This window comes from Emydura macquarii, unplaced genomic scaffold, assembly GCF_026122565.2.
Source record: "Emydura macquarii macquarii isolate MOO-44397 ecotype Brisbane River unplaced genomic scaffold, CSIRO-AGI_Emac_v2 contig_1551, whole genome shotgun sequence".
Classification (NCBI taxonomy): domain Eukaryota; kingdom Metazoa; phylum Chordata; order Testudines; family Chelidae; genus Emydura; species Emydura macquarii.
The window spans coordinates 8,521,678-8,546,448 of record NW_027131688.1 but is presented as its reverse complement, the minus strand read 5'-3'; the positions used below and the strand labels follow the sequence as shown (position 1 = coordinate 8,546,448).

Genomic DNA, 24,771 nt, shown 5'->3' with positions numbered 1-24,771 from the left:
TTATCTGAGTTAGGTTCATCTATAAAGTACACAAAAGCTCTTTGCATACATTGGTTCCCATAACAGATGAAACAAAGAACCTAGTTTTTGTAAGGATCTTCTATCCAGAGTCCTCTCCATGTACAAGGAAGAAACTCCTAACCTGTATCAGCTGCAGGAAGGTAATGCTGTCTGACATCAGGCTACAAGAGAGACGAGATGGGTGAGGTAATATCTTTTATTGGACCAACTTCTGTTCGTGAGAGAGACAACATGAAACCTGTTCTTTCCAGTACAGCTGTTGGAAACAAGGTATGCTAGAAACGAAACATTATTGAAAATGCAATGCATCTGCCAAATTGTGTAATTCATATTGATGCACCTGCTCTGCGTACTGACCTTCATTAATTGTATTTGCTTGCAGGGAATGTAGGAGCTTGATGCTCATGCCAGTTCTTTCATGATTTTTGGAGAGAGCTGCATATATTTTTTCATGCAATAAGCTCTGCGTGGGTGGACTCCTGTGCCCGTCCTGAGCTCGCTGCACGATTCAGGCCCTCCTCAGCTCACTGCCCCAGATATTGGTGTGCCCGCTATATTCTTCCAGAAAAGTATTTATAAAGGACTAGTCCTGCAAGGTGCTGAGCAGTCTCAGCTCCTAATTATTTTGCAGGAAGCACTCAGCACTTTGCAGCATTTGGGTCATACAATACAAAAAGGAAGAATGTATTGCTTCCATGACATTTGGCTAAGTAGTATTCTTCTTGGTCATATAAAGTGCAAATGCCGCATCCAAGGCACATGATGATAACGCTTTTGATTAAATTGGCTGAGATCTGATGAATTTTACCTAAAGCAAAATATTTCAATCTGTGGTCACTGACCTTGGGGAAATTAGCTCTCTGAGTAATGCAATTCTCTAATTGAAAATAAGTGCTGTTCTCTGTATAAAGCAAAGATTATGAGGCAGTTTCACATCCTCATTATTTATATATGAATCTCATTCTTTCCCACATTGCAGATGATGGCTTTAAACCATTAACTGAATTAGAAAACATTATTCCAGTGGTGGAAGAACAATAAGTGTTCAGGTATCTGCTGCTTATCATTCAGATTCCTAAAAAGAAGTCATGAATTACTTTTTGGAAATGAGAATTTTATGTCCAAGACCTGAGTCATTTTGGCTCTCTGTCATTAGACTTCTTAGCAAAATTTGTATGTATACTTCACATCTTATAACCCACATTATTTGCCAGGACCATTTCACTCAGGAGAAATTAAATGAAATGAATAATGCAATAGTGGGGAAATGTTGGAGGGGATGCATTTCCCTAGGTAATTTTATCTCTGGTGGATATGCCCTAAACAGAACATTGGTAGGGTAGGAGGGAAAAATGACATTGTCCAGTACAGTTCTGAAATGGTAAGACAAGGATTGATATTCTCACCTTCATGTTCTCTGTGGAACTTGGAGAAGGGCAAGAAGTTGAAGGGTCTGATTACTACAGCATTTTCTGCTCAGAGCAGAATGGGCAAACGTAGATTCACCTTCACTGAGGAGGTCAATTACAAAAGCTTGGGATTCTCTTGTTATGCAAAAGCTGGCAAATTCCAGAAAGACTCATACGCCAGTTACATTGACACCTGGTAGCTTTTTATTAAGTAACATTCAGTCTGTATTTATCTAAAGTACAGCCAACTTTTCTATACTTAAGTATGTTCCCAATTTGCCCATTGCTCTCTTAGGTCCACTCATGCCTCTCTGATCTGGGTGAAGAGTCCCCTGCATGCATGGATCTCCCCTTTCCCCACATGGAAGGAGTAGGGATCCAGTTCCATGGCAACATTATCCTCCTTCTCTGGGCAGACAGCCAAGTGGAGGATGGTAGGACCAGGGGAAGACTAGGTAGGCCAGGAGCAGGGATGCAGGGAGACATGCACCATCCCTCCCACTGATCCCCCAAAACTGCCCAGGTTAAAGTAATACAGACTCAGGCTACATTCCCTTTCTTATGTAGCTCCCTCCCTGGCAGAGACCACCCTTTCTCTTTAAGAGGGATTGCAAGGGCAGATGCTGGCTGGAGCAGTCCTGGCACTGCAGCTTCAGTGGAGTGGGAGCAGACAGGCCACTTGAGGTCTGGGTCATTTAGACTCCCTGTACGAGCTTGGGCAAGTCATTTACGTCCAGATCATCAAAGGTATTTAGGCACCCAACTCCCATTGAAACCAAGGGGAGTTGAGCACCTAAATACCTTTGAGGATCTGGGTTTTAGTCTCTCTGTGCCTCAGTGCCCCATCTGTAAAATGGGGATAATAGTACTTCCCGCCCTTTGTCTGGTCTGTTTCGCTTTGGGGCAGTGACTTCTTACTATGTGTTTGTACAGCTCCTGGCACAACAAGGCCTGATCTTGGACGGGGACTCTAAATTAATATTAACATTAAATCTATCCATGCGTCCTGAGGATTCACAGAAAAGCTATGCATTCTCTGGTTTTCTTGGATATTCCTACCATAGCCAGCTGTGCAGTCATAAAAGAGGAAAAAGTGCATTTGAAATAAATTGGTCCCGTCACTTGCAAATCAGATTGTTGTACAAGAGTAGTTCCAAAGCTTAAAAACAATTAAATGTCATTAGGATTTCACCTGTTACACTGACAGCAATACAGAATGAAATGTCAGTGAGATGCAGTTCCCAAGACTTGTTATATATAGCTGACTTATTCAATACATTAGTCTCTGTTACTTGTTCACGTTGCTCTGGCTTTAAGAAGCAACACGCTGTATGTGGATGCATTTCATCTTCCTTTTGTGACTCAGAATCCAGTTTAGAGACATTCTTTAGGAAGATAAAATCCAAAAAGCTTTATGTGCAGGGGAGACATGCGAAATTATTCTGTTAATGAACAAAAATCAAAAACTGACATTTCTGATCAATGTTAGCCAAAAGACTTCAAAACACTTGTTTTAATTGCAGCTCTCTTTGTTCCTTGAGATTATGCCAGTGACAACTGAAGCCCAGGCTAGCTCTGGTATCTTTCTACTATCAAGGGAATAAACTTTGCCACATCCTGTACGTACATGATGTTGGAACACATTCTGTGTGTACTTTCGCTTGTCTTATCACCCATGTAAGGAATTCTAAGTATTTCGAAACGGCTGGTCTTGAAAACTAAGCACCTGTCACTCTGTGCCTGCCTTAAGGTTCACTGACTTGCTGAGGAAACAGCCTGAGATTTTCAACCCAATTCTGAGACATCTTGAAGGGGCCTGTTTTTCAGAGGAAGGGTGCCCAGCACTGTCTGAAAATCAAGTCCCTTTAAGGTGTCTCAAGCTGGGCCCCAAAAATAGAGGTGCCTCAAATCATTAGTTACTTTGAAAATCTTAGCCATGTCATTTTTTTATTATTTATGTTGCGCAAACATCTAAAAGGGATAGAGTTCTTTCCAAACTGTTGGACAGCCCCTACCTTCTCCCCCAGAACTCTCGTATGAACGGCAGACATGATGCAAAAAATAAGAACTGTGGCAATTCGTGGGGAAGAAGCATATGGGCAACGCTTACCAAAGTAAGGTCTAGATGATTCTGATCCTGCCAAGTCTTACACATGCCCTTTACATTTAAATGCCCATTTAACTCAGTATAACTACTCAAGGTGTGTAAAGTTAAGCACGTGTGAATCTTTGCTGGATTAGGGCCTCAGCTGAAATATTTCTGCCCCTTTTTCTGACATCAATGTTAACTGTTCTGACATCAGTGACATCCCTCTGCTGTAGGCGATTTTGGTAATAGATGTATAATTTAAAGGCAGCATTGTAATTGGGTTGCTAAATAATGTGAGTAATGAGAAGCTTAATGACATGAAAATCTGCATTTAGATGGCCTTATTCTCTTTTCACACTGATTTTACATCAGGGTAACACCAAGATTTCAGTTATTTCTGTTGGCGTGAGTGAAATCAGAACACCTTTTGACCTGAGCCGTTAGCCAATATCTAGGATCTTGCAGATTGTTTCTGTTAGGAGGAGAAACTGATGATGGAGTCAGATATTTCTTTGATGCAATCTTGTTTATTTACAAAGGATGTACAAAGTCCTGTTTCCCTGAACACAGTAGGAATCAAACATTAGGATTTGGTTTCTTTGTTCACAGATCCAAGCCTCTTTCCAGCTAGCACTCTGGCCCAAAACTTCTTCCCCTTGGCTTTATCTCAGAGTCACATTACTAGTACTTCTCTTGCTGTCTCCTTGGCTTTCTGCTGCCTTCTCTTCCTGTTTCTGGGTGCTTCTGCTCACAGGCACACACACAGCTGCACTTGCAAGGCCTCCTTTAAAAATATGGCTGTAAAAGTCTAATTTTAAGATTGCATTAAGTTCTCTTTGAATGAGAGGGAGCTGGTGACCTGGGACTTAAGAAGCCCATAGGCCTTGTTCAGGCCTTCTGCATAGGAGTGAATTTGAACTGAATGAATAACAAAAGATCTTATAGAAGATTCCACCACCATCCTCCATACAGCTTCTCAAGAGTGGATGACCATGAGTAGGCTGATTCCGAGAGTAGCTGTGGGAATAAATACACTTCATGTGTCTAAGAGAGGGGATGTTGGAAAGACCACCATGTCTTACCATGCAGAAACATTATATCAATGATAGTTGTTTGGATTATATTTTTATGTTGAAGGTTAAATGCAAATATCTGACTGGTAAGGAGCATGCCTCACAATTAGGAGATTGTATACTGTTGGAGAGACATGGGGAGGAAACCCCTCCAAAAACTTCTTACACAGTTTTAGCCCTCAGTAGATTTTCATTACATAAGAGAGACAGCAGATGGGGGTTCTCCATTAACTAGAAATGACATTAAAGTAATTATCTTTTAAAGGTAAATTAGAAGAGAACTGAATAAATCCAGCAACGGAGACAGTCCAAATTAGCTGAAATATTCAACAAAGAGCAAAAATGGGGTGTTCTGGAGCTTGTAAGAATCAATAGCGTGGGTTGAAAGCATTTAAATATTATTATTACACTATGTTATAAATATAACTCTAGTCTAAGCCAGGGCCTCATTGTCTCCTGACTCACGAAACAGCTCCGGGTAGACTGACAGTGCAGTTTGACCTTGAGCATTATGATAAAATAGCACCTCTGCATACACCCTCTTTTGCATTTTAATATGCTGTAACAACACTACAACCACGTTAACCAATAAAAACGAATTGTTGTCCTAATTGTAAAACATGCCCAATTTGCTGGTGTCTGATAAACGAAAATGATCCCAAATGTCACTTAACTATCATTAGCTGTTACTGAAGGATGCTTTTGAAAAAGGTCGGGTAAAAATCTGCAGATGCAGGCGAGGGCTGGTGTCTCCAATTTTCTAATATAGGGCTCCAATTCAGCAAGATATTTAAGGACAGGCCTGTCATTAAGTACATGAGTCGTCCCACTGAAGTCAGGGGGACTACTCCCAGGCTTAATGTAAGGCACGTTCTTAAGTACTTTTCTGAATGAGGGTTGCAATGATCTACTTCCCCTGCTACTGTACTTTCCTGGGATAGAATCATAGGATCATTGAAGATGCGGGTTAGTAGGGACCTCAGGAGGTCACCTAGTTCAACCCTCTGCTCAAAGCAGGACCAACCTCAACTAAATCATCCCAGTCAGGGCTTTGTCAAGCCGCACATTAAAAGCCTCTAAGGATGGAGATTCCACCACCTCCCTAGGTAACCCATTCCTGTGCTTCACCACCCTCCTAGTGAAAAAGTCTTTCCTAATATTCAACCTAGACCTCCCCCACTGGAACTTGAGACCATTGCTCCTTGTTCTGTCATCTGCCACCATTGAGAACAGCCTAGCTCCATCCTCCCTGGAACCCCCTTTCAGGTAGTTAAAGGCTGCTATGCCATTAGCCTTCTTGGCAACAAAGGCACAATGTTGACTCATATCCAGCTTCTTGTCCACTGTAACCACCAGGTCCTTTTCTGCAGAACTGCTGCCTAGCCAGTCAGTCCCCAATCTGTAGCAGTGCATGGGATTCTTCCGTCTTTAGTGCAGGACTCTACACTTGTCCTTGTTGAATCTCATTAGATTTTTTTTTAACCGAATCCTCCAATTTGTCTAGGTCACTCTGTATCCTATCCCTACCCTCCAGGGTATCTCCTACTTCTCCTAGCTTAGTGTCATCTGCAAACTTGCTGATGGTGCAATCCACCCCATCCTCCAGATCATGTTGAACAAAGCCAGTTCCAGCACTGACCCCTGGGGCACTCCACTTGTTATCAGCTGCCAACTAGACATCAAGCTGTTGATCACTACCCGCTGAGCCCACAATCTAGCCAGCTCTCTATCCATTTTATAATCCATTCATCCAACCCATACTTCTTTAACTTGCTGATAAGAATACGGTGGGAGACTGTATCAAAAGCTTTGCTAAAGTCAAGGGTATATCACATCCACTGTTTTCCTCACATGCACAGGGTGTACAGTTATCATTGGAGTACTACATTGTGTCCCTGCTATTAGGATTCATCATACATAGCATCCATTTTAGGATTGGGCCAGAAATCCATTCCCAGTAACTCTGATCAATTTAAAATTATAAATATATGGGAGAAGAAAAGACTAACCACAAACAAAGGATGAAATTCTGGCCCCATTGAAATCAATGGTAAAACTTTGAAAGATATCAGTAGGGCCAGGATTTCACCTGGTACTTTATTGATAGTGGTTTCCAATTCCTTTTTGGTGCCAAAGTTTCAGATCCTGGGACATAAGGCACTGTTGCTGGAGTTATACTTGAAAAAGTGTCTGTTTGTGTCCCCTCCAAATGCTGATTCTTGGGACATGACTCCAGGACAAGGCTCTAAAAAATCTCTTCACTCATGCCCTGATTTCATTCCCCAGGTTCCAGTGGTTCTGATCTCTGACACAGCCCCAGGAGGCTGCAGAATCTTCCCTCTATTCAGTTCGATATCAGCAGACCCTCTCCAAACAAGTAATTTGGGATTTTAATTTTGTTTCTTTCTAATCTCTGCCTGCCCTTGTTCAGTATGTCAGCTCCAGCCCTTCTGCTTCTGCCATTAGAAATTCTCCGTCACGCTCTTCCAGTGGCTGCTGCCCTCCCCCACCACTGTAAAGAAGGATCCTAAATTCTTTTGTGGCATCGTCTACCATCTGTGTGTTTAGCTACCTTGCAAATTCCTCAGTGGATATGGAGAAGCTGGTATACAAACCAGGCCCCCAAATATCCAGGAGAGTCATAGGACTAACAGTTGAACATGTCTGTGAGTGAGATCCTCTTCCTCTTTCCCCCTCTATCTTTCATTTGTATTATATATCTATATAGATATATACATGACATCAGCTTTCTATTTTTCCAAAGGTCTGCCCGTTTTCCTCTGCACAGTCTTTTTGTTTTCGCTGTTGATCGTATGGCTGGCAAGAAATGAAATGTATAGCCCTAGTTATGGGTACTGCTCTAAGCACGCCTACTGGATCCAGACCCTGCACAGTATAGGCGTGATCATGCTGGTGGGGATGGAGCGACACACTCTTCAAAGTGGTGTTCCCTGTCTGATACCAGCCAAAATCACACCCAGTTTTATCCCAGGACTGGACGGGAGACCAACCATCCACAGGACAACTAAAACCGGACGAATGGCCTGCCTATTCACGGATCACTCTGCGATGTAAGTGGGAGATAGGCATCCAAAAGTTTATTGGGAGGCAGCAGTGGAGGTGCCCAGGGGCAGAAACTGAAGTGCTCAGTGAGTTTAGGCAGGAGTTCTGTGAATCACAGTGGAGACTAAGTCTGGGGTTAGTCCTAAGTACTGTTATGTATCAGGGCCATAGAGACTGAACCTGAACTGGAACTGTCTGGGAGGTGTGGAGCCAGAGTGTGATGTTGGACAATTATGTACAGGAACACGGCCTGGAGGTAGAACCTGGGAGACAGGAAAACTCCTTTGTTTTGTATCTTTTGGGATTTTGTTTTCCCTTGGAAGGGATCAGACACTTTGACATCCATGGGCTGGAGGGCTAAGCTGATATTATGACTGGATAGGCCACAAGATGTTGGGTGATGGGTGCAAACTGAAGCAAAACACTCACAGGACCATGGAGGGGTATCTGAGGTCTGTGACCCATCACAGCCAGGCATAGTTTTAATAAAGGGGGGAGGAAGGGGCATTCTCTGTCCAAAACATGCATGCACTGATATGGACCCACATTTGCATGTTTTGTTACCAGATTTGCCCTTCTCCTTGGGGTATGCTCATTTATTAGGGTTACCTTCCTGGAAGAGGGGTGTGATTCTAGGGGTGTGATTCTACTAATGTACTGCTTGTGTTACTTGTGTGTTCATAGGGCTACAAGCCCTCTCCCAATGGAGGTATCCTGCAGGACCTAAGGTTTTCAGGGCTGGGTTCCTCCAGCACAAGCCCCCACAGATACGCACACACACACATACACAGTTCAGCTCAACTTAGTGCGTCTGAGCAGACCGGGCTATCAGCACTCTCAGCTGACCCCTTATATGTCCCTGAACTCAGCAGGCTGGGTGACACCACACTCTCAGTGGCTACCCTTATATGCCCCTGTGCAACACACCAGAATAGAGCAGAATAGAACAGCACCTTTTTGGCTACTCCCCTTAATTGCCCCTTGGAATCGATCAGGCTGGGTCAAACAGCACTTGAGCTGCACCCTCATTTGCCCCTGGATCCCATAGGCTAGGCAGAGTAGCACTTCCTGGCTGTCCCCTTCATATACCCCTTTACACCACAATTGTTCTAGCAATAACCCCCTTGATGAGCAAACCCCATAGGATTTTTGGGCACTCCAGGATCTTTGGCTTAGGTAAGAGAAGCGTTGCTACAGAGCAAGATAGGGACCAAGGACACAAAGGAAGAACATAAAGTTTGGAGAGAGAGAGAGAGAAAGTGGCAACCAGCTTGATTATAACAGTTATTTTATTGCTAGGTATATAAAACTTATGATACTAATAGTAATACCATACAAGGAGAGAAAAACAATCAAACACTTACAATACTACACAATTACAATTGGGGTATTGGAGAAAGCTATCCCAGGTTTGATTACAAAAGTAGAAAGTTATACCTGGACTAAGAGAGAGAGAGAGAGAGAGAGAGATCAGTTGTGTTGGGGGAAGGAGGAGGGGGTTGATCTCACCACTCCATGCAGTTCAGAGGTTCCCAGGAACAGGCTTGTCAGTTCAGGGTCTGGAGTGCTTTTAGTCTGGCAGAGCCCCCAACACGATCAGTCAGGAAGAGAAGACAGGTTACAGTGAAACTGATGCAAAGTTTGGATCCAAGCATCAGAACAGAGGTTTGACCTTTTGATAGGGGATTTGTAGATGCCAGGTTTGTTTATGGATAAACAATGTCTGGACAAAAAGAGCTGATCATTCCTGGAAGGGCGTCCTTTCTTGAGAGAGAGCCCACAATGCAACCAGGTTTCAGTGTTTTGCATACCAATAACTAGAATGGTCTGATAACTGCGGAGCTGGGTGTGCACAGGTGTGAGTTCAGTTACATCGAGAGCAGAGATTTCCCAAAATGCAGTGCTTCCCTGCTTCAGCAATCCCAGAGTTCAGTGCATGTTCCATCTTCGATGTAGATGAGGCTTCTGTTCTTCATTCATGTGCTAACTGAGATGCTTATGAGGCATGGGGAGCTGTCTCACCCTTGATGGGAGGGTTCCAAGTATGTCTCTTGTATGAGGCATGGGGAGTTGTCTCACCTTTGATGGGAGGGTTCCAATTGTGTCTCTTGTATGAAGCATGGGGAGTTGTCTCACCCTTGATGGGAGGGTTTCAGTTGTGTCCCCTGCCTTTTCATATTGAAATGCCTTTGTTTTCTGGTTCAAGCGGCCTTTGGTTTCTGGTTCAAGCATGGGCTGGTGGGGGGGTAATTCAGGTGAGCCAGAGAGAGAGAGAGTTGGGGTTTTGTGCCCTGGTTCCCCAAGAACACAGAGCTGCTAGGTAACAGTTTGGTTACAGTTCACCACTGCCACATAATCCTTCATCACTATCATCCTACTCGATTTACACGTTTCATCCAACTTTAATGCTGCCCAGTAAAATTGCCAGAAATATATGTCCTTTGTTAGCTCCGGAGGAGCAGGTGGCTACCTATGGGGGCAGGTGGTGAGCGAGAATTGAGGTCATGTGAGCAGTGCAGCTACTTGTTGCACCCTCCCTGCTGCAGCCTTAGCCAGCAATCTGTCTGCTGATGACTGTCTACAAGCCCCTCTCTGATGAACCAGAGGCAGGACCACTTACATGTGTAAAGTTAAGCACGAGCATGGGTCTTTGCAGGGTTGGGACCTAAAAGGGTAAATATTTGCATCAGGATTTGTTACTTTGTTTTTCCTTCTTTATTTGCTCTGGAATAGGAACATAAGAGCACATACAATTTACACCAAACATTGCATTGCTAGATACAGTATATGACATCATACAAGTGACCCTCAAGTGCCCCGTTAGTCCTTTCCTTTAAATGAGACACCCTATGAACTCCTCTTCTTTTGCTGTTTGCAGCAGAGAGGAAAAGAATTTCAAGGCGTACCTTTGAAAGAACATTTCAGCTCTAGTGAAAGACACAACTGACCTTGAAATAACAATGATACAGAATTATCTCCTAGACCTCCAGAAAAAAAAAACAAGTTTCACAGCTTTGCCAACAGCATAAAACTCTCTCTAGGGCAGGGGTTCTCAAACTCTTTTTTCCAGGACCCCCTTTGAAAATATTTCAGGATGTGATGACCCCCCCATGACATGCCACCCTTACTTCTGCGCAGCTGCTGTGGGTGACGCTGCCTTCAGAGCAGCTCTCCAGCCAGCCAGCTCTGAAGGGCTCTGGCTGTCAGCCATGCATGGGGGATGACAGTTGCAACCATGGCATGTACAGGGGCTGACAGCTCACGACCCCCCCCCCCCCAATAACCTCGTGACCCCTTGAGGGGTCCTGACCCCCAATTTGAGGACCTATGCTCTAGGGGAATGTTTAACCCAGATAACCAATATGTGCAACAGTCTCTTTTAAAACAGCTAGGCAGGTTAAAAATCCCTCTGCGGAGGATTTTCTGCTGTAAGCAAAGTTCTGCAGCTTTTTCAGAGCTCTGCTTAATTTGGTGAACAGTGTTTGAGTGCGTTCTAATTAAAGATGCCCTCAATACCTGAAATATATTTGGATAAGTGTGATGCTGATAAGGCAGAAGGATTTGATAAATATTTCTCACCTGTTTTTGGAACAAAACTGGATGGTGTACCCTTGTGGTATAATGATGATGAAATACTTCTTCTTCAAACAGTAACTAAAAGGGATGTTAAACAGAAGTGCTAAGTTAAACATTTTTAATTCGGGTCTAGGTAACTTGCATTCAAAAGTTTTAAAGGAGCTGACGCTCTAGCGAGACCATTCATTTGAAATAAAAGTTGGAAAATAGGAAAGTTCCCGAGGACTAGAAGAAAGCCAGGGTTGTGCCAATTTTAGACAAAATAAATGGAGTGACCCAAATAATTACAGGGTGGCTAGCCTGACATCAGTCCTGAGCTAAATAATGGAATGGTTAATATGAAGCAATAAAGAATTAGAGAACATAAATGTAACCAATGCCAGTCAACAGGGTTTCTTGGGAAATAGGTCTTTTCAAACAAACGTGATATTGGTCTTTGATAAAATTACAGGTGTGGTTTGGGTAAAAGTAAACATGGTGACTTAACACTGCACAATGTTCTGATTATAAAATCAGCACTATACATAATCATAGTAAATGGTAGTGCATAGTAAATGGGTTAAATACTAGTTAATTGATAGATCTCCAAATGTAACTGTGAATAGGGAATCGTCAATGAATAAAGGGTGTGTCTAGTGGGGTCTTGCAGACACCAATTCTTGGCCCAATGCTATTCTTATCTGACTTTATCTCCGAACTGGAAAAAGATATGAAATCAAATGGCCCAGATCCTCAAAGGTATTCAGTGGAAGTTAGTAGCTTAAGAACATAAGAATGGCCATCCTGGGTTAGACCAATGGTCCATCTAGCCCTGTATCCTGTCTTCCGACAGTGGCCAATGCCAGGTGCTTCAGGGGGAATGAACAGAACGGACAACCAGCAAGTGATCCATCCTCTGTTGTTCACTTCCAGCTTTTGGCATTCAGAGGCTAGGGACACCCAGAGTATGGAGTTGCATCCTTGACCATTTTAGTTAATAGCCATTGATGGACCTTTGAGGCCTGGACCTGTGTCATCTGCAAACTTTAGCTGAGATTTTCAAAACCGGCTAGAAGATTTAAACACACTTCCATTAAAATTAAACGAATCTTCTAGTTGGCTTTGAAAGCAAAGACTTTCAAATAATTGTGGCAAATAATTATGAAGATATGCCCGATACAGAGCAATGCAGATCAGTTGGTAAACTGGACTCAATCAAACAAAATGTGGTTTAACAGCCAAGTGCAAGGTCATACATCTGGGAACTAAGTAGATTATAGTTACTGGAGTGGGGACTGGATCCTGGAAAGCAATGTCTCTGAAAAGAACTTGGGGGTCATGGCAGACAGCTAACTGAATGTGAACTCCCAGTGCAATGCTGTGACAAAATGAGCTAGCAGAATCCCTAGATGAATAAACAAGGGACTATTGAGCTGTGCAGAGGTGATATTACTTCTGTATTCACAGCGCTGGTGAGACCGCTGCTAGAATTTTGAGAACACTTCTTGAGTCCACACTTTTGAAAAGGTATTGAAAATTGGAGAGGGTTCAGAGATTAATTGAGGTCTCGCCCTCTAAGGTGTTTTACATGTTTAATTACACATATATCCACTGTACTTCATGCCTTCTTTCATGCTGCCTTCTATGTTTGAAAGTTTCCCACTTCTCAACTCCTAAAGGCATTGTCTCTACAAAAAATCAGAAAGTCCTCCATGAAGCTTTCCTAGATTGGTCTCCTCCCATCTCTATCCTCTCCTGTACCTGAACTCTTACACTGTTTGGTTTTGATTTAAGTTTTTGGAGCAAAATCACCTGGAAAAATAAACAAAATAAGCTCTAGAACTTTTAGACTTCCTTTTGTATATTTGAAATGATAATCTCTCCCTACATCTGAGGAAGAACAGGAGAGGGGAAAACTTGCCTGGGATGGTGTGAAGAAGGGAGAAAAACTTGCTAACAGGAAGAGAAAAGGGAAATGAGACCTAAGAGTGAGAATCCTGTGTACTGATGTCCTCAAAACAGAACTAGAGAAAAGTAGCATCCCCTTCTCCCGCACTGCCTGGCCTTCACATATCTGAGGCCTGCCTCAGATTTGCTGAGACTATGTTGATAGAATAGATAAATAGAAATAAATAAAGTAATCAAACAGATTATAGTCCAGTGGATTGGAAATGAAAAAATCAGACATTGTACTCCAGGCATTGCCACTGACTTCTTATGTGTACAATGGTTTACCTGTCTGTGCCTCTGTTTTCCCATCTGTAAAATGAGAATGATCCGGCACAGAATTGTTGAGACTAAATTCACTAATGTTAATCAAGTGCTCTGGGATCCTTGGGTGGAGTATGCTGTAGAAATGCAAAGCATTATTAATGAATTAAAGGAATTGTATGCAGTGTTTTTTGGTACTATAATTGTAATGACTGAGGAAAACAATACACACGGACAGTTTTTAAAAATCCATCCAGCCCTCCAGCATTAGATTTCTCTTGCCTTTCTACATGTCTGTAAAGTGACTAACATGTCTGGTGTTATACTAATAATAATACAGCATGAGATTGGCTAACAGATCTGGGATCCGGCTCCTCTGGAGAGAAATCTTACCTTCTCTAGTGTAAACCCTCTTACTGTTCAAAGATGAACATAGAGGAGAGAAATGGTGCCTGTTTCATTAACTATTTGATTTGATTTCTATCAGCAAATGTTGGTAAATATCAATTTCACTGAACACACACACACAAACAGAAAAAAATATTTTCATTGATAATCAAAATTTACAGATAGGTAAGGTAGGAAATATGCTGCTTGAGAACTTATTAGAGTTTGATTTAAGAGTATTACTCATATATTTTGACAAGCATATTAACAATTTGGTTTTTAATGGTTATAAAACTTCAACTTTTTTGACTCTCAAAGTCTATTGTTATTAAATAATTGTCTGACTTGCTCATTGTGTCCTGCAACTTAAATGTAAATAAATAAAAATGTTTATTATTAAACAGTGCTATTATCCATCAAAACTGTAAAAAAAAAAAAATAAATAAAAATTGAATTCTGCCAAGCCAGTAGGCATGCACCCAGTCAGGCTGGTACCCTGCTCACCTCTCCTAATTAAACAGCAAGATTACGGGTGTCATACAAATGGCTGTTACCTGTTCCCCCCCTTAGACAGTTTGATGGGGGGCAGGAGTCCCACACATGGCTGGTACTTGCTGCATCTCCACCCCCCCTTAGGCAGCAGGATGGGGAAGGTGGCACTCATGGCTAGCAGACATGGTAGCCGGTCCCTCTGTTAGGCACTAGGGTGGATGGCCAGTGCTTCCCCACCCCCCATTAGGGAATAAGATGGGTGGAAGGCATGGGTCACACACATGACTGGTGTCCTCCCCCAGGCAGAAGCGGGATGGGGAGAGGTCAAATGGCCTGTCCCATATCCCCGGTTAGGTAATAGGTTGCTGGGAGGGGGTGTCACATGGCTGGTGTCTGTCCCCCCCCTTTAAAAAGTAGGAGGGGTGTCACACGGCTGATGTCCCCCCCCTTTTAGGCAGTAGGTGGGGGGTCATGTAGCCAGGTTCCCCCCATTAGGCAGTTGGTGACAGGGCAGGGTCACATGGCCGGTGCCCCCCCCCCGTCAGGCAGGTGGTGGGGGGGGGTCACATGGCCGGTGCCCCCACCGGGTCAGGCAGTTGGTGGGGGGGTCACATGGCCGGTGCCCCCCCCCCCGTCAGGCAGTTGGTGGCGGGGGGGGGGGGTCCCCCCACCCGGTCAGGCAGTTGGTGGGGGGGGGGGTCACATGGCCGGTGCCCCACCCCACCCGGTCAGGCAGTTGGTGGCGGGGGAGGGGGGGTCACATGGCCGGTCCCCGCTCTCTTCCCCCCTCCCCCTGCAGAGGGCAGGGCTGCGCCGCCCCCGCGTGCGTGACGCTGCCGCGCCGCCCCGCCGCTGCCAGGCTGGAGCCGGCTGCGGCAGCCGGGGCCGGGTGTGAGCGGGGCCGGGGGGTGCGCGCGGCATGGAGTCCCCCGAGCCCGGCCCGCCGCGCGGCCCCTGGCAACTGGGCGGCGACTACGGCTGTTGCTACGAGCACTCGGGCCAGGCCGGGCCGCGGGGCCCCGAGCTCCCCCCGCCACCGCTGCGCCCGGCGCTCTCCTCCTCCTCCTCCGAGGGCGAGCCGGCCGCCGGCCGCCGCCGCGAGCCCAGCCTGAGCGACGAGGCCGGCGGCGGCTACGAGTTCGACTCGGCCGAGTCCGGCACGTCGCTGCGCTTCTCGGAGGGCAGCGAGGGCGCCGGGCTGCCCAGCAGCGAGAGCGGCGGCAGCGGCTTCTCCCTGGCGGCCACCGCGCTGCCCGAGCGGAAGCGGCCGCGCTCGGCGGCGGGCGGCGGCCGGCCCCGCTACGAGGTGGTGCGGGAGCTGGGGCCCGAGGAGGTGCGCTGGCTCTACCGCGAGGACCGGAAGAGCTGGAAGCCCTTCATCGGCTACGACTCGCTGCGCCTCGAGCTGGCCTACCGCGCCCTGCCCCCGGGGCCCGGCCCGGCCTCCGGCCCGCCCGCGCCCCCGCCAGATCCCGTCTGCGTCCGCGGCGGCCTCTACGAGGTGGACGTGAGCAGCGCCGAGTGCTACCCGGTCTACTGGCAGCGTGAGTGCGGCTCTGGGCACCGGTCCCCCCCTCCCCCGGGCGGAGCGGCCACCTGCTTCCTTCTTATCGCCCTCAGGCCTCGCCGTCCTCCTCAGACCCCGCCCCCCGCCGGGGCGAGGCGGGCACCAGCCCCCCTTAACCCTCTCACGCCCTGTCTGAGGGCAGGGCAGGGCAGACCCCCCCCCATCCTCTCAGGCCCCACCCGGGCGCAGTGAACACCTGCGCTCCCCATTAACCTTCAGGCCCTCCCTGAATGGAGCCGGCACCTGCCCTCCCCTTATTGCCCCTCACACCCCACCCAGGGTGAGGTGGGCACCAGCCCCCCCTTAACCCTCTCAGACCCCACCCAGGTGGAGTGGGCACTTTCCCCCTTCTTATTGCCCTCAAAGCTGTGCCTGGCACTTGGCGGCCCCCCCCCCCCCCAATTGCTCTCCTGGGGGGAGTGGGTGGGCACTGGCCCCCCTTAATCCTCTCAGGCCCTGGAGGGGAGTGGGTGAGGAGGAGCAGGCACCTGGTCAGTGTGGGGGTAGGGAGGCTATCTGGTGCATTTGTGTACTTGGGGGCACCCGGACCCACACACATCATGGGCAGAACAGACTCAGGAAGGAGACTTGGGACCCGTGTCTTCTCCCCCAGGCGTCCCCCAGCTCCTGAATCATGGTGGGAATGGCACAGGATGGAGAGGCAGTGCAGATCACCTGGCCACTGGGGGAATTACCTGCTTCTCTTCTCCCCCTGTATCCTCTGGGGAGTGAGCATGCGGGTCATTTGAGGACAAGGGTTTATCTGCTCTTTCAGATCATCCCCCACACACAGACACAGAGCTGTAGTGGAAGAAGCACAACATAGGGGGCACTTCCTTGATCCCCACACATCCTGAGTCATGGAATGGGCAAAGGAGTGGGGAATAAGTATAGTTTATCTGGGAACCGTGGGAGACACCTTTCCCTTCCCCCAAATTCTGGGCCTTTGAGGGTATGTCTACACAACATTTTGGTGGGAGCTTTCTAGCCTGGGTTGGCAGACTTGGGGCTTGCACTTGTGTTCTGATAACAGCTGTATAGACAGCCCTTTGAAGTTGTGGCTCAGGTTATGAAGCCCACCCCAGTCCCTAAGCTTCAAAGCCCAACTCCAGCCCAAGCAGCAACTTCACAATGCTGTCTATACAGCTGTTTTTAGAGCGCTAGCAAGAGCTCTGCTAGCCCCATGTCTGTGGACCCTGGCCTGGGAGGCTTGCTCCAAAATGCTGTGTAGACAGACTCAGAGAGCTGTATCACATGATGAGAAGACCATGAAGATCCCTGGTATTTTCTGTTCCCCTTCATCCTGCAGTAGGCAGAGAAAAGACTTTCTCTTCTTGATTCTCCCCACCTACCGCAACCCTGACACCTGAACCACTGAAGAGTGGGTAATGGTCACAGTTGGCTCCTGGTTGCAGGGAGGAGACTATGCAAGTCAACCTGGGAATGGGGAAAGCTGTTCTCTTCCCCCTAGTAATTGTGTCAAATGAGCACAGCTATCAGGTGAGGTAGGATTGCTTCCTGATGTGGGGCAGGAGACAGTGCATACCAGCAGTTGAAAGGTTTAATTTCTTGACTCTGTGCCTTGTCCATTTTGGAAGCTTATTCAGTCTCATTAAGTCTGAGCAGCAGATGTTTTAAATAATAACATGCTGCTCAGAGAGAGGGATTTCTGAGCTTTGAAAGGAGAGATTCCCAGAGGCCAGCACCTAAAGCTGCACTGTACAAGAGAGAAAATGAACTCATGGTACTGAGAAGATTAAGGATGGTGGATGCTTTTCTGTCCACAGAAAATTAACTGAAGCAACAATGCTCAACTTTACCAGACTGAGGTCAGAGTTAGATTATGGATAAGCAGAGCCTCTGATTATCTGTTACTCAAGCTCCCCCTCTTTACTCACACATTTCCTCCTCTCTTTGCCCCAGTGTGGGCTCTTTTCTTCCTTCCTAGTCCGTAATTGTCCCTCCCAAGTGAGGCAGCCTGTCCAGCCCCAACAGGCATCACTTGGCTGTGTGCTGCACTGATGCCTCCTGCTCTGTGTCTGGTTTACTGCTGTGACAAGTAACAAGTCCTGATGTGACTGCAAGGTCAGATCCCAAGGATTCTGCCTTAATCTGTCCCTCCAAAAATCTGTGCTTAGTGCAGCACTTGCTGCGCCCATTCAGTAGTGTACGAACCAAACTTATAAGAGTAGCTCATTTTTTTTTGTCAGTATAGATCATGGAGTGGAAGAAAGCTAGTGGAAGAACACCAGAGTCCCCATTAACAAAGGGGAGTCTAAATTACCAGTCACACAATCATGAGCTTCTAATAGAAGCAATCATTGGACTAAGGTGCAAGACACATTGATATTATGCTAAGAGCATGTCTAGACTACAAAATTAAGTCAACCTATGTTAGGTCGACTTATAGCCATTGCAGTGATTACTGCAGTTTTTCACGTCCACACTACCTCCTTCTGTCAGTGGTGCATGTCCTCACCAGAGATGCTTCCACCAATTTAAGGGGGCCAGTGTGGGAGGCTCCCTGCTCCCTGTGGTGCTGGTTAGCTCCGTGTGGAACAGGGAGCTGGTAGCCAGGCTCACAACTGGAACTCCCCAACCTCTCTGGGTGACAGCCCCAGCCGTGAGCCCAGCTCAGGGTTCACAGCAAGAAACACACTGGCCTTTCTTGTCAATTTTACAGTTCCTGCAGGGTGCTGTGAAATTGACAATAATGACAGCCAACAGGGTATGTAAGTAAAGCAGTATCTACATAGAGACTACATCACCCTAACTACACTGTCATAAGCCTGACACATTTTGTGGAAGTGGAGTTATGTCGATGTAGTAGGACACTTACATCGGCTGGAGCAAGACTATAGTGTAGACACTGACATAATTAACTCAGTGTAAGCTGCCTTACCTCGACCTAACTGTAGTGTAGACCAGGCCTTATAGTAATGAACATTGATAATTCATTAACTAATAAATGAAATGTATAGCCCAAGTGGCAGGAAGAACTTGATTAAAACTTTATGCTTGCTAAAATATTTCCTCACTAGAAGTCTTAGGATATCCTAGATCCATCTGAGGAGTCAATTATATCATCAGAGCCACCAGATTGAGTTACAGCTTGAAGAGATTTATTATTGAGAATGTTATCTTTACCCTGTGAGTAGAGATTTATTTAATGAGTATTGCAAACCTAGCAAAGGGTCCATGCAGACAGTAAAGTTATTGGAGGAGGCCTCTAGATAAATATGTAACTTGAAGTTTCATTCCCTGTCTCTTCCATTGACATAGCAATGAATATTTGATTACACATAGGAATAATTCATAGGTTTCTTCCGAGTTCTATGATTGTGTTAGATCATCCAATCCATCTCTTCAGGACTCTTCCTACAATATATTTGTCTATAGTTTTGCTCAGTTTAGTTTTCAAAGTCCCAAGCAATATAGTTTCTTCCCCTTCCTTTGCAAGTCTGTCTGTTCTACAGCCTAATACATGTGCTGACAGGAAGGTTTGTCCTGATACTCAACCTAATTTTCCCGTTCTTAATTTCATCCCATTTGGTGTTCACACCCATCAAATGTTTGTAGATTGCCATTTTGGCTTAACCTCTATTTCCCTTTTGTAGTCACTTAGCTAAATTACACATATTTAATTTTTGAATTTCTTCTCATAAATCAGTCTCCTTCTGCTGATAATTCTTGTTCTCAGAATGTTCTTTAGTTTGAATTATAACTGCATGTCAGGGTTGTCCATCCTGTAAACTGACATCTGTCTGTCAATAGAAATTTATATTTTGAGCCAAGAATTTTTTTGAGAAAGGAGAAAAACAAAAAATGTCCTTTTCTCCTATCCCTTTGGACATGTCCTATCATGAGAATACTGCTTATATTTTAAAAGGAATGGAATACTTCCACTTCCCTTAAAGTTGACCTACAAAGAAGAAACCCAGTGGCATTGTTCCTCTTTTTTTTGCTGATGTACAATGTATGACGAGAGCCTGAAACATTAATTTTTTTTTGAGAGAGAGAACTTATTTTTAAGCTTCTCTCTTTGTACTAGAAATTCATGTCTCATCTACCCTATCTTTCCTGGAAGATTGTATGGACAACTGCAGAACTAAAAGGATTGTTTGTTGTCATCATAAGTACCAAGGAGAAGCCTGTGCAGTTAAGAAGGAAATTTGTATTCACTCATTAAAATCCATTTTTTAGTTTGTTTTGCTAATATTTGTTTAACTCAAATGCCAGAACAAATAATCCGGGGGAAGATTATACCTGCCTCTTCAATTAAGGCCTTTGAAAGCTCATACTCAAGTTCCGTAGACTCCAAAGAAGGTTGCCAGAAAAAACATGGAAGAAATTACTTCGAATTTCAAGCAGAAAAAAACCTTTCTGACAGCCTTTGTATATCATATGTGAGCAAAAAGGGTAGAAACCCATTTTTTCCCTTTGCAGGTCATCTTTCAGTTCCATATTAGTGTTTTTTTATCCTTATTAGAATTTTATTTGGCTGGATTACAGCTGGGCTAGTATACCCTTTGGTAAAAATGTATTCATGTGAAAAAGGGTTTTTCACAAATCACTATCACTGTGCAGTGCATATTTGTATAGATCTTTTCTTCTTGCAGTGATCATGGTTGGTGAGCTAATAAAAATAAAATGTATATATTCCTCCCAGGACTTTTTCCTTATCAGTAGTTATTATTAGTCTTTGTCAGATATTAATATTTAAGAATACATCTGCTGGGGTTTGTATAGATTATTAAAATGCTGGATTTGAATAGGTGCAGTTCAAAAGTCTTTACCCTCACACACATCCTCTGTAGTCCTTTTGTACTTCAAAACATCAGCTTTTGGTTGCTGTTTCGAGACATTGCAAAAGAAGGAGACCCCTAAATATTCAAGAGAGAGCATAGTATTCTGCATAGTATTAATAGTTTGGTGCAATTATCCTGAAGCAGCAATGGTCAAATAAACAGGCTTGAAGTATTATAAAAAAGTAAGACTGGACTTACTATGAGGGATGAGAGCTTTCCTACCTCTGCTAGTGGAGTCCAATGCTCTAAACATAGGTATCTGCAAATAGCCTAATTGTATAATAGTATAGTGATTTAAACTATGCAAATGTAGGAGAGATGCAAATAAAATAAAATAAATTCTGGGAAATTGTTGGGATTATTAATAATATTTGGAATGATTAATATGGAAACCACCAAACACTAATTTAACCATACATTTTATTAAATCCAAATGCCAAATGGTACTTATACAGTTGCTCTAAAGATGCCTAAAAAACCTAAATAATAAGCAATTTACTACATCCAAACAGTAACGAAACATTTATAAGTATTTGATCTAGAAATCAGCGGTTCTCAAACTTTTTTTCCCGAGTACCACTTGGGGAAAAAAAAGGGGGGGGGGGGACTTTCAGCGGCGGCAGGGTTTCGCGGCGGCGGAGGGGGACTTTCGGCAGCGTGATTCGGCTCACGTACCACCCAGCCTTCTTCGAAGTACCACCGGTGGTACCACCACCGGTTGAGAACCGCTGATCTAGATACTTACAAATGGCCTAAACCCAGGTGTGCTTAGACCCATGTTGATCGGCTCCAATGTGGTCAGGCGGGTATTAGCAGTGAACCCTTTAAGAGCTTACCTTTTATGCCCTTTAACAAACAAGTGATGTCATTGCCAATTACTGACTTCAGCTAACAATCAGTTTGAGACAGTTCACCCCTATTTCCGGTCTAAAGCCAAATAAGATTTACAACCTCCTTCTTCCCAAGGCCTTTCCTCCCCTCCTTCCTGCTGTCCAACAGTTTTCCCACTGCACATGGGTTCACATAGGCTTTAACATGTGTGGGTTAGGGAAGAACCACATTGACAGTTGGAAAGACAAGGGGGTAACAGTGAGTTTTTAAGATGGGAGAAAATAAAGTTTGCTTGTATGGTGAAGGGAAAGAACCAGTGGAGAGTAAGAGGTTAAGGCAACGGATAGTGGACAGCAGGGAGATCAGGAAATAGGGTAGAGCACGTGGAAGGGTTAGAGGAGGAAAGCAAATGTGAAACTTCTGCGTCCTTGACAGAAGAGGGAGGAGAGAGTATAGAGGGGGAAGGAAAAGTAAACAGAGGAGAGGGAGAAGGTCAAAATCTCACGTGTTCATTAATGTTTTAGGTAACATTTTGTATGGAAAACGTATGGAAAAACTAAATTTTTTTTTTTAATGGAGCTAAAAAGGCATTCACATTTAGGAAACCTCACTTAGACTATGAATCTGTTATCCATTGCTACTGTGCCTGTAATGTAGAAGTTTGCTGTCAAAGTCCCATTTTCGGTCTTCAGTTAGAAGGGCACGTATGCCTATAGTTAAGGGTTTGTGCTTAAGTCCCATTGAAGTCAACGCTTAAAGTTAAGGGCATGCTTATGTACCTTTCGTGAATCCTGATGTTAGGCATTTGACAATAATCATCCTTTTCTGGTTCAGTTAGCCTCTGCCTACTGTTGTTTGAAAGAATGCAGACCTTTCCTGGGATGGGTTCTAGGACTTGCTTATTCTGTAAAATTGCCCCTACGTGACCTTAGTGGAATTTTACAAACTTCATTGGAGTGGACACTTATTTTACTGAAGTGTCAGAAGGCTCTTGCTTAAATGTATAATGATTTCTGGGACAGTGCTATTTTCTGAAAAATACTGGGTTCAGACAGAAGAGCAGTCACAAACATTTAATGAAATTATCTCCTGTTGTTGTTTAACAAGACTCAAGTGGATCTGTTGATAAGAGAAATATTTATTCCCCCACCTCTCCTACCTGCCACATGCTCAAAATTTGTATGTTTGTGGAAACCAAGGTTTTGAGTGTGGCGTTTATGTCTATAGATGCTGGAAATTCTCCTGTGAATTTGTAATGTTTAGTTTAAAAAGAAGAGCGACTCTGCCAGGCAAAGTATCGTTGGATTATAGACACAAAGTCCAATGGGGCTGGTTTCCTATACCTTCATATTACTCCTACGTAAAATAAATTTCAAGCTTTACATATCTGATTAAATTATGGTAATCTGAAGTCTGATACAAATTTATTACGTTTAATTGGTGGGGCTATATTTTTTTAATAGAATTTCCTAAAAACTGGAATTATAGCCCTTTTTTATATTTTAGTTCAGTAGTCCATAGGTATTTAGATGTGTGTCAGTTCCTGATTAGGAAACTGACATGATTGTTAATGGAAGATCTATCGAAACAGCTGATCAGACTCAACCTTTTATTTTGTTAATGGCTTGAAAAAAGAATGATTAACAAAAGGACTTTCCTCAAATAATTGCTTCTCTGCTGAATGATTCCTGATTGTATGAAATAAAGTGTGTTTTTCTTCCAGTCAGTGGGATCAGCATTTTTATTTTGTGGTGATATAGTAGTAATCTGAGTGTGGTTTTGTAGGGTTGCCAGGTATCCGGTTTTCGACCGGAACGTCCAGTCAAAAAGGGAACCTGACAGGATCCGAACAGCACAGCCGATCGTTGGCTCTAAATCTGGTTGCCTTCAGTAACTGGCCTCTGCCATGGGTGGGGGATGGAAGAGCAGCAGCAGCAGCAGCAGCTGCTGGAGCCTGGAGTAGCTGCTCTGCTTAGCAGTTGCTGCTCTTCCTGGCACCCAGCTGATGGAGAGACCTGGCTGGCTCCTGGACTGGGCACCAGACTAGGTTCCAGTGCTGTCTGAGGGGGATGGATCCTGTCTGGCCCCCCGGCCGCCCTGCTGTGCCCCAATTGGGCAGGTGACTCCACATCAGCTCCTCCCAGCCCGGCTCTGCAGGGGGCAGGTGAGTTCCAGGGAATGGGAGAGTGAGTGATGGGTGGAGAGCCAGCGATGGAGTAGGGAAGAGGCGGGCGGAGTTTTCGGTCTTCAGCAATTAGAAAACTGGCAACTGTATTTCGGAGGCATCTCCCCTTTTCTTTGGTGTGCATTACGTGTGATACTTGAACGAGATCTGATGATTGAAAGTCTTATGGTTTTGGAGCCTGCTGATCAATGTTGAAACTGATTAAATATGCTTCATAGAAAGGTGTTTACAAGTTGTTGTGGAATACCCAAACTGGCTAGTTTATATAAGGCAGCTTCACGTTTTCCCTTCCACAGGGGGAGTTCTTGTTCTTCTCTGAGTAGTATTTCTTATGGATGCTCCACTGTAGGTGTGCCTGCATCCCTGCTCTGCTTATTAGAGAGCTTTGGTAGCAGTGTCTGTTCAGCCCACACATGCGCTGGCCCCCTCCCCCTCGTGCTCTGCCAGGAGACTAACCAGCGTTGTGCGGGCGAACCCTCCTCTGTTCCTTCTCAACCGCCTCTGGTTAGAGACAGAGCTTTAGCTGTCCAGTTAGTGGCTCATCAGCATCTTTAGAATTGTTAATTTTAGCTACCTTTTGGAGCTCCCCTTTTCTTTCTTTACTCCCTTAACTTTTGTTTACCAAAAAAACAAAACCAAGAAACTCCTTTATTTTAGACTTCGTTTTTCTCCTCCTCCCATCTGGGGGCCCCCTGGAGAGGATATGCCTGGTTCACTGGGCTTCAAGAAGTGTCTCAGTTGCAAGGAATCTATCCCAGTGGCTGACAGACACTCTCAGTGCTGTCTGGGAAAGAACCACATTGCCCAGAAGTGTGGTTTATGCCAACAACTGAAGCCCAGAGCCAGAAAGGATAGAGAGCTGAGATTTAAGCATTTCCTTATGGAAGCAGCCCTTCAACCACCCTCAGAGCCATGCAAAGGCCCTGGACAGCAGGAAGCCTCACCGCAACCCTCTACAACTGAGGGAGGTGAGCTGAAGAAGACAACCATGAGCCACTCACACAAGGCCTCTAAGGAAAGGGCCCTGAGTCCCCACAGCAAGCCCCGACTGTGCCAAAAATGATCCCCGGCTCACTCAGT

The 24,771-nt window shown here is 45.0% G+C and overlaps 1 protein-coding gene across 3 annotated transcripts in view; it reads left to right on the top strand.

The window, feature by feature from the left end:
• The first annotated feature begins 15,035 nt into the window (after window positions 1-15,035).
• Window positions 15,036-24,771, top strand: part of DDHD1 (DDHD domain containing 1) — a 101,069-nt gene continuing 91,333 nt past the window's right edge. For all 3 annotated transcript variants that reach the window (XM_067554786.1, XM_067554787.1, XM_067554785.1), the window contains exon 1: window positions 15,036-15,844. In XM_067554786.1, coding sequence (XP_067410887.1) covers window positions 15,220-15,844 — 625 coding nt within the window. In that variant the 5' untranslated portion in view covers window positions 15,036-15,219. The remainder of the gene's footprint in view (window positions 15,845-24,771) is intronic.